The sequence below is a fragment of the Penicillium nucicola genome (assembly GCF_028828085.1).
Source record: "Penicillium nucicola strain IBT 29836 chromosome Unknown utg000006l, whole genome shotgun sequence".
Classification (NCBI taxonomy): Eukaryota; Fungi; Ascomycota; class Eurotiomycetes; order Eurotiales; family Aspergillaceae; genus Penicillium; species Penicillium nucicola.
In genome coordinates, this window is record NW_026643130.1 from 2,165,016 (window position 1) to 2,177,191 (window position 12,176).

General features: G+C 47.8%; 5 protein-coding genes across 5 annotated transcripts; 2 read left to right on the top strand and 3 right to left on the bottom strand.

Annotated features, from left to right (window-relative positions):
• Positions 1-230: 230 nt before the first annotated feature.
• On the top strand, positions 231-828 carry N7511_006839 (dynein light chain DYN2; the record flags this gene model as incomplete). Its single annotated transcript, XM_057129216.1, has 6 exons — positions 231-261; positions 312-334; positions 388-421; positions 472-506; positions 564-590; positions 643-828. The coding sequence occupies 6 exons, from the start codon at positions 231-233 to the stop codon at positions 826-828; spliced, it is 336 nt and encodes a 111-aa protein (XP_056983772.1).
• A 410-nt stretch (positions 829-1,238) lies between these two features.
• Positions 1,239-2,050, top strand: N7511_006840 (rhodopsin family protein; the record flags this gene model as incomplete). The annotated part of the gene is made up of 7 exons (XM_057129217.1): positions 1,239-1,269; positions 1,412-1,465; positions 1,516-1,549; positions 1,622-1,646; positions 1,711-1,743; positions 1,801-1,841; positions 1,912-2,050. 7 exons carry the CDS (start codon positions 1,239-1,241, stop codon positions 2,048-2,050), a joined length of 357 nt encoding a protein of 118 aa, XP_056983773.1.
• A 577-nt stretch (positions 2,051-2,627) lies between these two features.
• Positions 2,628-4,853, bottom strand: N7511_006841 (sodium:solute symporter family protein; the record flags this gene model as incomplete). Its single annotated transcript, XM_057129218.1, has 4 exons — positions 2,628-3,222; positions 3,284-4,454; positions 4,510-4,682; positions 4,738-4,853. 4 exons carry the CDS (start codon positions 4,851-4,853, stop codon positions 2,628-2,630), a joined length of 2,055 nt encoding a protein of 684 aa, XP_056983774.1.
• A 2,125-nt stretch (positions 4,854-6,978) lies between these two features.
• N7511_006842 (SEC61-beta family protein) lies at positions 6,979-7,446 on the bottom strand (the record flags this gene model as incomplete). The annotated part of the gene is made up of 2 exons (XM_057129219.1): positions 6,979-7,013; positions 7,083-7,446. The coding sequence occupies 2 exons, from the start codon at positions 7,444-7,446 to the stop codon at positions 6,979-6,981; spliced, it is 399 nt and encodes a 132-aa protein (XP_056983775.1).
• Positions 7,447-8,872: 1,426 nt separating this feature from the next.
• N7511_006843 (uncharacterized protein) lies at positions 8,873-10,015 on the bottom strand (the record flags this gene model as incomplete). Its single annotated transcript, XM_057129220.1, has 4 exons — positions 8,873-9,157; positions 9,207-9,404; positions 9,451-9,883; positions 9,933-10,015. 4 exons carry the CDS (start codon positions 10,013-10,015, stop codon positions 8,873-8,875), a joined length of 999 nt encoding a protein of 332 aa, XP_056983776.1.
• Positions 10,016-12,176: the final 2,161 nt, after the last annotated feature.

Sequence of the window (12,176 nt, forward strand, 5' to 3'; positions counted from 1 at the left end):
AACTTCTTCGGGAAAAACTTTTTTTTTCTTGTATAGTGCCCGAAGCGGTGGATAGGGCGGTAAGCCCTCAGATCCGGCAGTAAAGTCGATTTGCCTGGGCCGTCGGGCTATCACCGCGCCATTGGTTTTATCCACCTCGTTCGCTCATTTGACCCTTACAAACCCCTGTCGCATTCTTTTTCACTCTTGAAGCCTATCTTTGTATTATTCCATTCGGAAATATGACCACCATGGAAGGCGAGAAGAACGAGAAGATGGAGGGTAAGTTTAACCCCACGGTACAAGTGACTCAAGCTAAATATGTTCTACAGCGCAGATTAAGTCCGTCGATATGGTACGATCACAAACACGTTGAACTTCGCATACATCAAGTCTGACCTTTCCTAGACCGAGGATATGCAGCAGGAGGCCATTGCCCTTGGTAGGTCTCCCGTATGCCCCGCGCGTGACTCAAGCTAACATTTGTCGCAGCCATTGAGGCTATGGAGAAGTATCATGTGGAAAAGGTATGCATCTGCATCAGATTCACCTAGAAAGCCTAGTTGATGCTAATGATTTTGCAGGACATCGCCCAATACATCAAGAAAGAGGTCCGCGACTCTACCTACCCCGCTTCAATCGCGTCGCTAACTCACGATGCAGTTCGATTCTCGCAAGGGTGCTACCTGGCACTGTGTTGTTGGACGCAATTTTGGCAGCTTTGTGACACACGGTTCGTCGCGCGCATCACATTCTACAGGGCCCACGACTAACATCTCGACAGAGACGAAGCACTTCATCTACTTCTACCTCGGCCACTGTGCTATCCTCCTTTTCAAGACCCAGTGAGCGCGACTGGACCACTATGAGCGTATACATACGTCCAACAACTTTGGAGGAGGTGATATCCCGGAAAACATGTGGTTTTTCAAGCGATTTTCTTATTCTGCGATCAATTTGTGCATGGCTTCTTCATGCTGGAATCAATCGCCGCCTATTACGGGCGCACTTGTTCAAGCCAACTCAAGAATAGAGCCTTGATCATGTAAAACAAGATCGAGTTCAAGTATCAAGTAAACAATCCTGGGGTAAGGGGCCAATCACATGTCATCATATCTGGTCACGTGCTGCTGCCAAGCCACAGCGCCACACCCCAAAGCCGCTGCCTTCGCTTTCAATTGATCTGCAATTCCTCAAGTAGCCTCCAGTTCAATCTCTTCGGGACCTCTGTGCTGCTTTGTTCCTCTCTAGATACCGCCATGGCTTTTTGTATTACTTTCGGAACTCATGGTAAGTCGTCCTGGAAAGACCCGCGATCCAGGCACCAGAGTGGACCCTGTCCCTGGAGCTGTTCAGCGGGTATCTGTGCTGTTGATGCAATGGACTCAGTCGCGTTTAGTTGGTTATATCAACATACTAATACATTTTGCAGAGTTCTCATCACAGCTGGAAGGCTATGAGCATGTTCGCGCATACTGCTACAATTGTGAGTTCTGACGTCACTGTATATAGGGAGTGACTTACCTTTTCAACCAGGCCAACACTGGAATGGACACTGCATTACCCGCTGGTATGTTGACAGCCTCGAACGAGCTCTACTCTATTCTTCTGGGGATTTGAACACAACTAATACATATTCCAGGCCGTTCTTCACCATCTGCTTCATCGTAAGTCGAGGCTTGGGTCTTGTCCAAGGACCACTCAATATGTCTAACAATGCTTCCAATATAGCCCCTGATTCCCCTTGCTATTCACAAGTACAAGGTATGCTTCCTCATAATACAACATCTTGCCATTATTCTATACTAATACACCGAATAGGAGGTCCAATGCTACACGTGCCGATACACTCAAGACCTACGGTAGGTTCTATTTCAATGTTGAGCCAAGTATCAAACTCTTGAGGATGCCAACTAACAATGTAATTCACAGTGACCGGCCAGATATTACGCCAGAGACTCGACCTCCAGCAGGTGGGCAGTACGGCATCCAACCTCCGCCAGGAGCTCAAAATTGGCAGCAGCCTCCCGGTCCTCCCCCCCAGGCACAGGGTGGTCTAGGATACAAGTGAGCAAAGCTTAAATGCCGTTGGTTTTTGATAGCATGAGGAAGCAGGCGATTTTAGGAAAGCGTGAAGGAAGTGGTGGTGAGCTACAGTTACTGGCTTTACTTTGTGGGCTTTAGTCTATCGGCGTTGCTTTCATATTTGATTCGCCACATTGGCCTATAGCCAATGATTCACGGGCTTGTTTCCATTTATTCTTTGCACGGTATGCACTTTTACCCCTTTCGGTGTGCAAGGGCATAGCAATCTTTCAGTAGTTTGTCGTCCTCCATCAACAAACAGCTTCAGACTTTGCTTTCCAGAATCCTTCATCTTTCTCTTTCTTTATTCATAATTGTCCCATGAGATTTGAGAAGCCAGCACCCAAGACATGAATACAGTGATCTTCCAAACTTCTAGGGGTATTAAATCTTATGCAACGCTGCTTTAATTTATCGCTGCTCTCGTTAGAACATACCAAGAAGAGAAATCTGTCAAACTGGATTCCAAGAAATTATGACATGAAATACGCACATGAATTCAACTAACTAACAAGGGGTATAAGAAGCTCGGAAAACATAAAAGAAACCCATCAGAGTCATAATCACTCTTCCACCCCCTTAACTTTCTCCCCCTTTTCGCCGACGACATCAGGCGTCTGCAGACCAGAAGGCGTAGCCTCCCCAGTCTCAGCACCAGCCTTCCTCCCCCGATAAACAGCAGGGCGAACACCCATACAATCAAAGGCCATCATCCGAGCAACACGCCAGATACTCTCACGTCCCTCATAAAGCGGGAACACGACCACACCGAACAAGGTAAAGAACAACCAAATAATACCCACAACAACCCAGCCGGTGAAGAACTTCCGACTGAAGACGTAGGAAGATCCATACATGGGAATCGGCCAGAGAATCAAGAAAGCAAGCGCCATGAAGATTGTTAGTGTTCGCGCGTACAATGCCGAGCGATTCAACTGGCGGTCTTCTTCTTCTGTTTGGCCTGCTTCTGGGGCTACTTCGCCTGGTACCAGCTCTAGGTCGACGTGAGCCGCCGCAGCAACTTCCGAGTCGTCGACTTTGCGGATTGCGCGCATGGACTCGTAGTTGTAATTCTGCGGGCCAAAGGCGTAGGTCAGGATTGGGCTGAAGACTACAGGGCTCAGTAGGGCTGCGACGTTTCCTGCTAACATTGGGTAACTGGAAGCGGCTGTTAGTATCTAGTTTGGATTGTGAGGATGGGATGGGATGGAATGCTTACTTCGCGCCGGTTGTGTCAACGGTCAAGATCCCGGACTCCTTCTTTGCTGTAACCAGCCAGGCAATGAGGGAGACTGCCAAACCGAGTGGTGGAGAGACAGCAGCTGCGATGTGGTTCTGGCCTTTCCAGAGGAGGGTCATTGCGCCTGGGAAGACGGCTGAGGAAATGATAACGCCCATTAGGAGGTAAAGGTATCCCATGCCAATACCGGCATAGTAGAGACCGGTAGCAAATCCAGCCATGATGATTGAGTAGACGATGCAAGACATGTGCGAGATCCAAACGAGTCTCTTGCCCTTAGCAGAGGGGTCGATGTAGGCCTGGTAAATATCATAGGTGAAGATCGAAGAAACGGCAATCAACTGCGCGGAGAAAGCAGATGTTACCGCCATAAAGATCATCAATGTCGTAGCAACAGCACCGCTGTAGCCCAGCAGCTTGACGGCGGCGAAGGGGAGAACCAATCCGGCGGTGACATCGTTAGAACTCATACGCTGTGTCCCTTCCAATGCCAATGCGGATAGTCCCATTGTGCTAGCGCAAAGCCAGGGAATGGCGAACCAGCAAAGACCACCAATGACATAGCCGGGGAAAGCGTGGACGGGACTGGCGGCGATGGCTTTGTTGTAGTAGCCGTTGTCGAGGAAGACAGTGCCGAAGTTACCGATCAAGTTGATGATCCAGAAGATTCCACCTTCCTTTGAGCGCATAGTCAGGTAGCTGCCCTCTGCATTGCCTTCGACCGGGTGACGCTTGGAGGCTGACACTAGGGCGTCGTATACCTTGGATGGGGAGCCTAGTTCGGCATTGGTGGCATAGGCGGAGAAAGCGAAGAGGAAGATTACCACCAGAATTACCACTGTGTGCATATAGTCTGTGATGAAGGTTGCTTTGATACCTCCGAACAGGGTGTAAAGAACCACACCAATTGGGAGGAGGAAACAAGCTGCTGCGGTTGGCACGCCAGTAAGGGAGGTCATCACGGCTGCACCGCCAGTTAACAGCATTGCTGTCACGAGAATGTTGGTCATTAGGCAGAAGACGATGAAGACACAGTGAACAATTGTTCCATAACGGGCACGGATGACTTCCAGGAAGGTGTGGGCGTTTGGTGCGCGACGTTTTAACTCAATTGCGATTGTTGCGAAGAGAAGGATTTGGACGGTGGCGCCTATGTAGAATGTTAGTTTTCACGTTATTTCGACTTTTGTAACAAGGTTACGAACCTGATGCGTAGAAGAAGGGCCCAGAGACACCATATTTATATGCTACTGCGGAGGACTGCAGAAGAGTGGCTGCCCATGTCCAACTACTGACCACAGCAGCAGCAACCAATCCTGACTTCACAGACCGGCCGGCAGTCGAGAACATTTCTGATGTTTGAACTTCATTTTGATAGCTATATCGGGAGTTATTAGCAAGTTTAAAAGGTTTCCAGAGACATAGAGTCCTACCGTCTCAAAGCCCAAGTAATAAAGATCATCAACAAGGCAAAGGCAAAACCCAGTCCAAGGATGATACCATATCCAAAAGCCTTGGACAAAGGCGCCGTGAAGGTAGAGTCTGCCATGGCTGGCGAAAGTAGGACCAGCAACAGATGCGGAGTTTGATATGTCACTCGCGGTGGGTAGTCTCAGCCAATAGTATTCCAAATGTAAGTGGTCTTTGCTCAAGTATAGGGCCTGGATTGGAAAGTGTCATGCATAGAGCGGAAGACCGCGAGTTCATATAGGGCAAGACATACAGGGGCGTGCCTCTAACTTACTCCGAACTCGCATCTGGGGCACATGCTGATCCCTGATTGAAGCTTAGATAGGAATGGAATTTAAACGTCAGATAAGCTGTGGCTCTCGTAATGCCATGCGGTTTTGCGTCTGGGGCGGCACATGGCAATGGAGATTTAGAGTACTCGTGGGTAGCTTCGAGTCAATTGGACATTCAATTGGTGAATTGCTCTCTTTAGGAATGTTCGCCATTGGTGGATGCGTGTTATCAGTTGTAGTTGTGACTTGGCTGTGATTGGTTCACCAGGGGCAAGATAAGACCTCCCGACTGAACTAAGAGTTGCTCGGCAGTGAGCTTTTCTCTGGCCACCAATGATACCTGAGTTGCTGATGCTAAATGGATCCGGGGATATCGGGTCTAATAGGAAATGTTATCACGCTTTTACTCGATCGCATTATTTCTGTTCAGGGTCCACTATCTACCTCTGCCTGGCATGTTTAACTTGTATGTGATATACCAATTAGCTCACTTGCTTTAGTCTGGGGCTTAGGTAAAATGCTCCCTGTCAGGTATCTAGTGGCGTGCTTATTGTAAACTTGCTTCTTAGGGCAGATCATGTCGGTTTAGAATGCCTACTGGATACCGTAAGGCTGGATATTTCGACCAGCTACTGTTCAATGCAAGAGTACTTAGTAATTCAAACCTGCCAGAAAGAAGTTGCTAACGTTAGTTCCTAGTGTATTTAGATGAGCTCTGGGTTATTACAGACAAACACCTCGCCTTTAAACGACAGGCGATGCAAGGTCAGTCAATCCCCAGATATTCCAGGCCACTCTACAATCCATGCGCAATTTAGAACAAGAAATCCCGTAAACAAAAGTTCGAAAACATCTAGATTTGATAGCCGACCTGAGTCCATAAATTGTCGAAATTAGTCAGGCAAGATAACCAAGCCCTAACTGGACATTTCATGGTGGCCGTCGGCCCGTCGGCCACCCCATCCTGGCCGGCGGTGAGCTACCACGGAACCATATTGAGGTATTCTGCCTCACTATAAAGCTTCAGCGCAAAAGATACATAATGCCCTATATGAAGGGACTACTAAATGTAAGTTGTATACACCACACACGGCTGCAATGGACCTTGAATTTCATCGTGACAAAACTGCCTGACCTCCCCAGAACCAAGATCAATCTGCACTGAGATCACCGTATGAAACACAGTCGTTTCCGTTTCCTTATTATTCATTGTTCAGCACAATATATTCAGCATGTAAGAGGGCCTACTTAGGGCCAGGAGTGGGGGATGGTTTAGGCATCAAAAAGCCAAGTGACCCTGGAGGCAGGCACTATGGACATTGACACTTGCGAGGTGGTGATCAGGCCCCTAACGGCGATTTTACAGGAATATCAACCGGGGGATGTGGTGGACTGACTACACACTACAACGGTGTACACATGTGGTGAAACCATGAAAAAAAGAATAACTATGCATGAATAAAACGAGCCAAAATTCAGGGTACCAAGTTTGTTCAATGTCAGGAACACATTGAAGTCTCATATTGTACAGACAAAGGTCTTGATACATGCCCATGATACTCCAGTTCCAGTTGCCAGAGTTCAATTCAGCGCATGATATCGCCATGAAATAAACAGAAGACACCAGAAAGCAAGAGATATCATTAGAACAAGTCTATCCAGACTGACCTATACAGCCGATAGGTCGTTGAGGGACTCTTTTGCAACCGCAAATGAAACACCACAAAATGAAAAAGGAATCACGCCAGCTGTTTCGGAATGAATAATTCCAGCGCCATGGATAGAAAACGGCTGAACGTCCACAGGGTATAGAGAAGGTGGTGGGAGGAAGAGTTCGAGTTCGAGGGTCGCGTAGTCAATGTCCGGAGCACATGGGCCGCGTTGGGCTATCTCACAAGAGATCGACCGTGCGAGAAGGGAAGTTGTTCAAATTTATGCGGAGAACTTGCGGGTGACCTTGGCGATGACTAAAGGAGTAATTAGCACACATTCTCGGCTGAGCTGTCAACCAGCAATTCAATTCCAAATTTCCTTACCGTGGAGGCCAACAACCGAGAAAATGAAACCCAAGCTCAGAACAAGGACAACGACGGGGTCAACGCGGAGACCGGGGCTCTCGTCGGTGTAGAGCTTCAGCATGGTACCGGAGGAACCACCGGCGCCAGCAGAGCGGGTGGAGCTAGGACGGGCATTGCGCAGAGTCTCCTTGTGGTCGGCGGCAGCACGGCGGCGCATGGCAGCGCGAGGACCGCCGGGGGTGGAGGGAGAAGAGGGACGGCTGACGGAAGAGCCAGTGGCAGCAGCACCGGCAGACTTGGAGTCAGCGCCGGACTCGGCGCCGGAGGTCAGGGGGAGGCGGGACGAGGAGAAGCCTGGTAGATATGTCAGTCGCTGTGCCATTGTTGGATCGAATGACTTCAATGGATGCTGGTGGGTGGTGACTGGGGTAACCAGCTGGTTTGATCGACGCAGTCGGTGGATTGGATGGAGCTTACCATTGTGATTAGTCGGGGATGAAGGATTGTAGAAGAAGAAAATAGAGAGATGGAATTGAGTTCCAAAGAAAAGAAAGGAGTTGAGAGAGGGTCTGGACAAAAAGAGGGAGAAGGAGGTTTGCGGAGTTGAGGCCACGATCACGGTTTCTGAGGTCTTACCGTATCCAACTTGTACCAGGTGGCTTTTGTGGGGAAAATTTGCCATAATTACATGTATCATCCATACACCAAGCTCCACCAATCAAACAGCCAACATCAAGTAGTTCTTCATCTTCGCCAATTTGGACCTTTTAAACGTTGGATAATGTTGCAAGATTCGCAAATATCCGCATAGTCAGCTCGAAATACTGACCAAATAGCTTCATAGTGTTTTTCCAAATGAAACCAAGTTATATATAGCTTCACTAAACTGAAAATATATACAGACGGTCATCATTACTTATCTACAAAAGGTCTTCGAACATGGTAGAAAGATATATGATCACATTCAGGTACAGAATTACACTTATGGTCCTGTTGTTTTTTATATTTATCATGTGATTGAGCCATATCCATCAACATTGAACTCAAATGAACGCCGAGCTATGTCTAGTATTGATCGATACCTCTCCTTCCTCGAGTAGCATTTGACTGGGATGATGGGTGTAGAGCTAGCTTCCTGTAGAATATACCGTGATATGTTTGGGGTTCTCTAATTTTTGACAGAGGTGGTCCACTGAGTTTCAAGTACCTTACATTCTACCACCCTAACTAGGATACATCTACCAATATCACCATAGAATAGCGATGAGGTTGTATTTCAATCAGGGCAACTAGGAAACTGTCGTATATCCTTGAAAACACCCAATACGAAGTGAATTTATAAGGAAATGATTCAGATGTCTAGTCTATTATAATTAAGAAGACTAGCACACAATCATGTTGTAGCATTGAAGGGCTGTCATACAGACATGGAGAACACCTCCGGGGAATAAAACCAACAAGATAACGCCACCGATAGTACTCGTGCAGAGAGGGAGTGGGGTATGCAAAGGAGAGTAAGAAAGGAAGGAAGAGTGGTGGACAGAAAGGGAAAATATAATCACAAGAATTTTGGGCATGGGTAGAATGATCAATAGGTATGATACCAAAGCTGGTGACCACAGATCAGATAGGAAAGAAAATAGTGTCAGGCTAAATTTCAAGATGTGAGCATTGAATGAATGTTCACACATGTGAGAAGAAAATGAAAAGAAAGGAAAAGAAAGAAAAGAAAAGACATCACGCTCCGAAAATCAACGCCCTGAAACAATGATAGAAAAAAAACACCATTTTTCCGTCGATTTGATCGGTTAGTCGATCATCATCCGCGAAGGGACCTGGGTGAGGTTTGAATCGAGCTCGGTTGTCTTTTCACCTGACTTGTTCTTCTTCTTGTTGATGTGGGGTTTGAGGCCACGGTTGAAGTTGTTCGTGCACAGACAGGCGTTGACGATGGTGATTACAATCAAGACTAGGGTGATGATCGCGAAGAAGGTCATGGACGGTCGTGCGGGCAGATATTGAGGACTTGTTAATGGGTCGTACATGCGGAACAGCTTAAAGATGAAGTAGGCCATGGCTGCGAATAAGAGGAGCTGTTATATTGTCAGTAGCTGGGTAGGAGTTTCAAAGCAGGAATCTTACAATGATGCAGATCATGCCCGTCGTGGTTTCGCGTCGCACGAACCATGCGCCGCAAAGCAGGATCAGAATGGTCACTGGGATGGCGGCTACCGTGAGCGCGAACTCTGCATCCATCTTGGATGAAGAGACCAGAACCAGGAACTGGACTGTGAATCCAAGGAAGAAGAAGAAATCGAATTTCAACAGTGCGATGTAGATCTAACCAGTTAGTAATGTTGGTCGGAGGTATAGGCGAAAGACGAACCTGATAGGTAAGGTAACGACGCTTCATCTGCAGATCGGCACTGATGTGCTTGTAGATTGTCCACGCGAACTCATCGTATAATTTCCAAGCAACAAAGGTCATCAATAATGTTCCCAATGCGACAACACACGGGATAATGATAAGGAAGGGCTCAGACTGAGCCCACACGACCGGGCTGATTTTTTTCATATCGGCCAAAACCGAAACCGCAGTTCGAATTTGGTTCACCTGAACAGCACCATAAATCAAGAGTCCAATATTGCAAATACACAGCCCGATGACCTGAATGGTATTCTTCATTCGAAGGGCATCATAGACCAGAACCAGTTCGTAGAGGAAACCGAAGCCATAAAGAGCGAGGAAAGTGGGAATAGTCTTGGACGAAGGACTGTCGTTCGGAATCTCTTGGATCTGGAAGTTGGCAAAGATATAACTAAACGCGATCAGTATTGGATTTCCAGACAGACAAGCAACTTCCATACCATTCAAGACCCAGGGTCACTAGTGTTTGGATGAGTGTGACGATGGCAAAGGACCATGTCCAGTGTGTATTGGGCATGTACATCCCGCCAGGCTTGCTCGTCGGAGCGACGTTTGCATATCCTTCTCTGGCGCGAAAGCCTCCCCCTCGTCTAAAGGCAGGATCGAAGGAAGCCCCTAGGAGCGAGGCGCGCGAACTGTGGGAAGGAATCTTGCCGAGAGGCTCCGTCACGGAGCTCGGGTCGATGTTATGAGGGAAAGGCACGTTGACGGTGTGACCACCTGACGGCGGCTTTTGTTTTGAGTCAGGTGAGAGGAGACCGGAAGAACGAACGGGCGGGTTTGCTTAGGGTGCTTGGCACACAACGGGGGAGACTGGTGATTAGACGGTCTCAGGGAACGTCAAACTCTCTTAAGCCAGTCGAGTTCGAGAGTATTCCTTTTTTTATTCTCCCGCGTGTTTTCGAGGCGGGGAGAAATTGGGGGGGAGGGGGGTTGGGATCAACGACAGGACAGTAAGGGTGCGAAAGTAGGGACCCAATACTGGTGAACGAGTGAATAGGTTAGGTGTAAATAGTGGAAGGAGAGAAGAGACACTAGGGGGAAAGTTATCTGGGGTTTGGAGCACATACCAAGAACAACATGCCGAGACTCTCAGCCCTGCTTACTACTCTTGTACACGGGATGTCTAGAATCTCAGAGCTTTTACTGTAATCTACAGAGTTTCTCCTGAATGGTGGAGATGATCCATCATGTACGACAAGTACTGACCTTTAAAGCCTGAGTCCAGAACAATTCCATCTGAGGACTTTGGTTGAATATGGCTGCCTACGCTAACTAGCCCCCAACACTTAAGTACACCTAAACCCATCTATACGGGTCAATGATCCAGGGTCTCTCTGTCTCTCACTCTATCTCCATCTTTTTCTCTCTCTGTGTGTGTGTCTTTTGTGCTTCCTGTTCAAGGTGACAGCCTGTCAAGCCACACAATTGTGTGAGACAATAAGTGGCTGAGACCGGAATCACGGGATCCACCATGTACCGTGTCTTCCTCGCCGTTGCGTTTCAAGTCCTTCCCCTGGATTTGGTTCGGTTGTTGCCTCGGTTCCGCAATTTTGTCTCTTGAAAACGATCGGACCCAGGGGTGTTCGCATGTTTCCTTTGAGCCGCGTACCAGGTCCACGCCAACCATGCATATGATATGGACACCTTACTTGAGGTCCAGGTCTAGACCCCAAATCCAGACTGAGGCCCATCCTATCTTAAGTCAGCATATATAGACCACACAGTAACCGGAGAAGCTCCCAGAGGCTTCGACACAGACATTGATAGGCCTACATAGCCGGCTCAGCCGGCTATGTAGGCACGCCTAACACCCTGTGAAACGGAACAGCCACACCATGGAGTGGCAGTGTTGGCCCACTGAAATTTGGCTTACAGTAGTTAGGCCGACCAAAGCCACAATTCCGTCATGTCGGGTTGTGGTCCCTGTGAGCACGTGACGCAATATCAGGTGTTGATACAAGCTGCCACTATCGGAGCACACTGGTACTACTAATTGCACATTTCTATGTCTAGAAACTGCGAGACTGCCGTACTTCCTCCGTCACTCCTGATATCGGGCCAAAGTCGCCCTTCCCCAAGGCGTGCTCTTTCTCCAGTGGAATCGTGAACCACAAATTGCAAATCTGGATCAAGCACTGATTAGGTGACTTCGACGCGATTTCTTTTTGGAAATCCTTCCCGGTTCCAGGCATTTATCTGTCAAGGATATATTGATGCATTAATCACAAAAGGCTACTCTCCTAGCTCTGCTATACAACATCTCATGCCATCCTCTGAGGTTACGGAAAGGGTCACTTGGAAAGAAACTTTGGCTGAAATTACCAGTATACTATCACTATTCCAACTATCTGATCAGCTACAGTCTCATTCTCATTCCTCGGCTCCCTGCACTGCTCTAGCCTTTACCCACCCAATCCTAATTCGTGGATACAACCTGCATGAAACAGATTTCTGATTCTTTCATCTTCCTTCCAAATGCTTATCTACTATCATTTATTTTGACCGTTGTACCTAATCCAGTTGCCTGGTTCCTTCTCATCTCTATTTCGATGACTCCCCAGGGAGAACGAAGAAAGGGCTCGTATGTAGTCACTCATGATTTTTAACGACAACCTTGATCCGTTGCCGGCTTAGTTGTTCCAGTCCTCTGGTTTGGTCCTCTCATCCTTCAATCGTTAGTG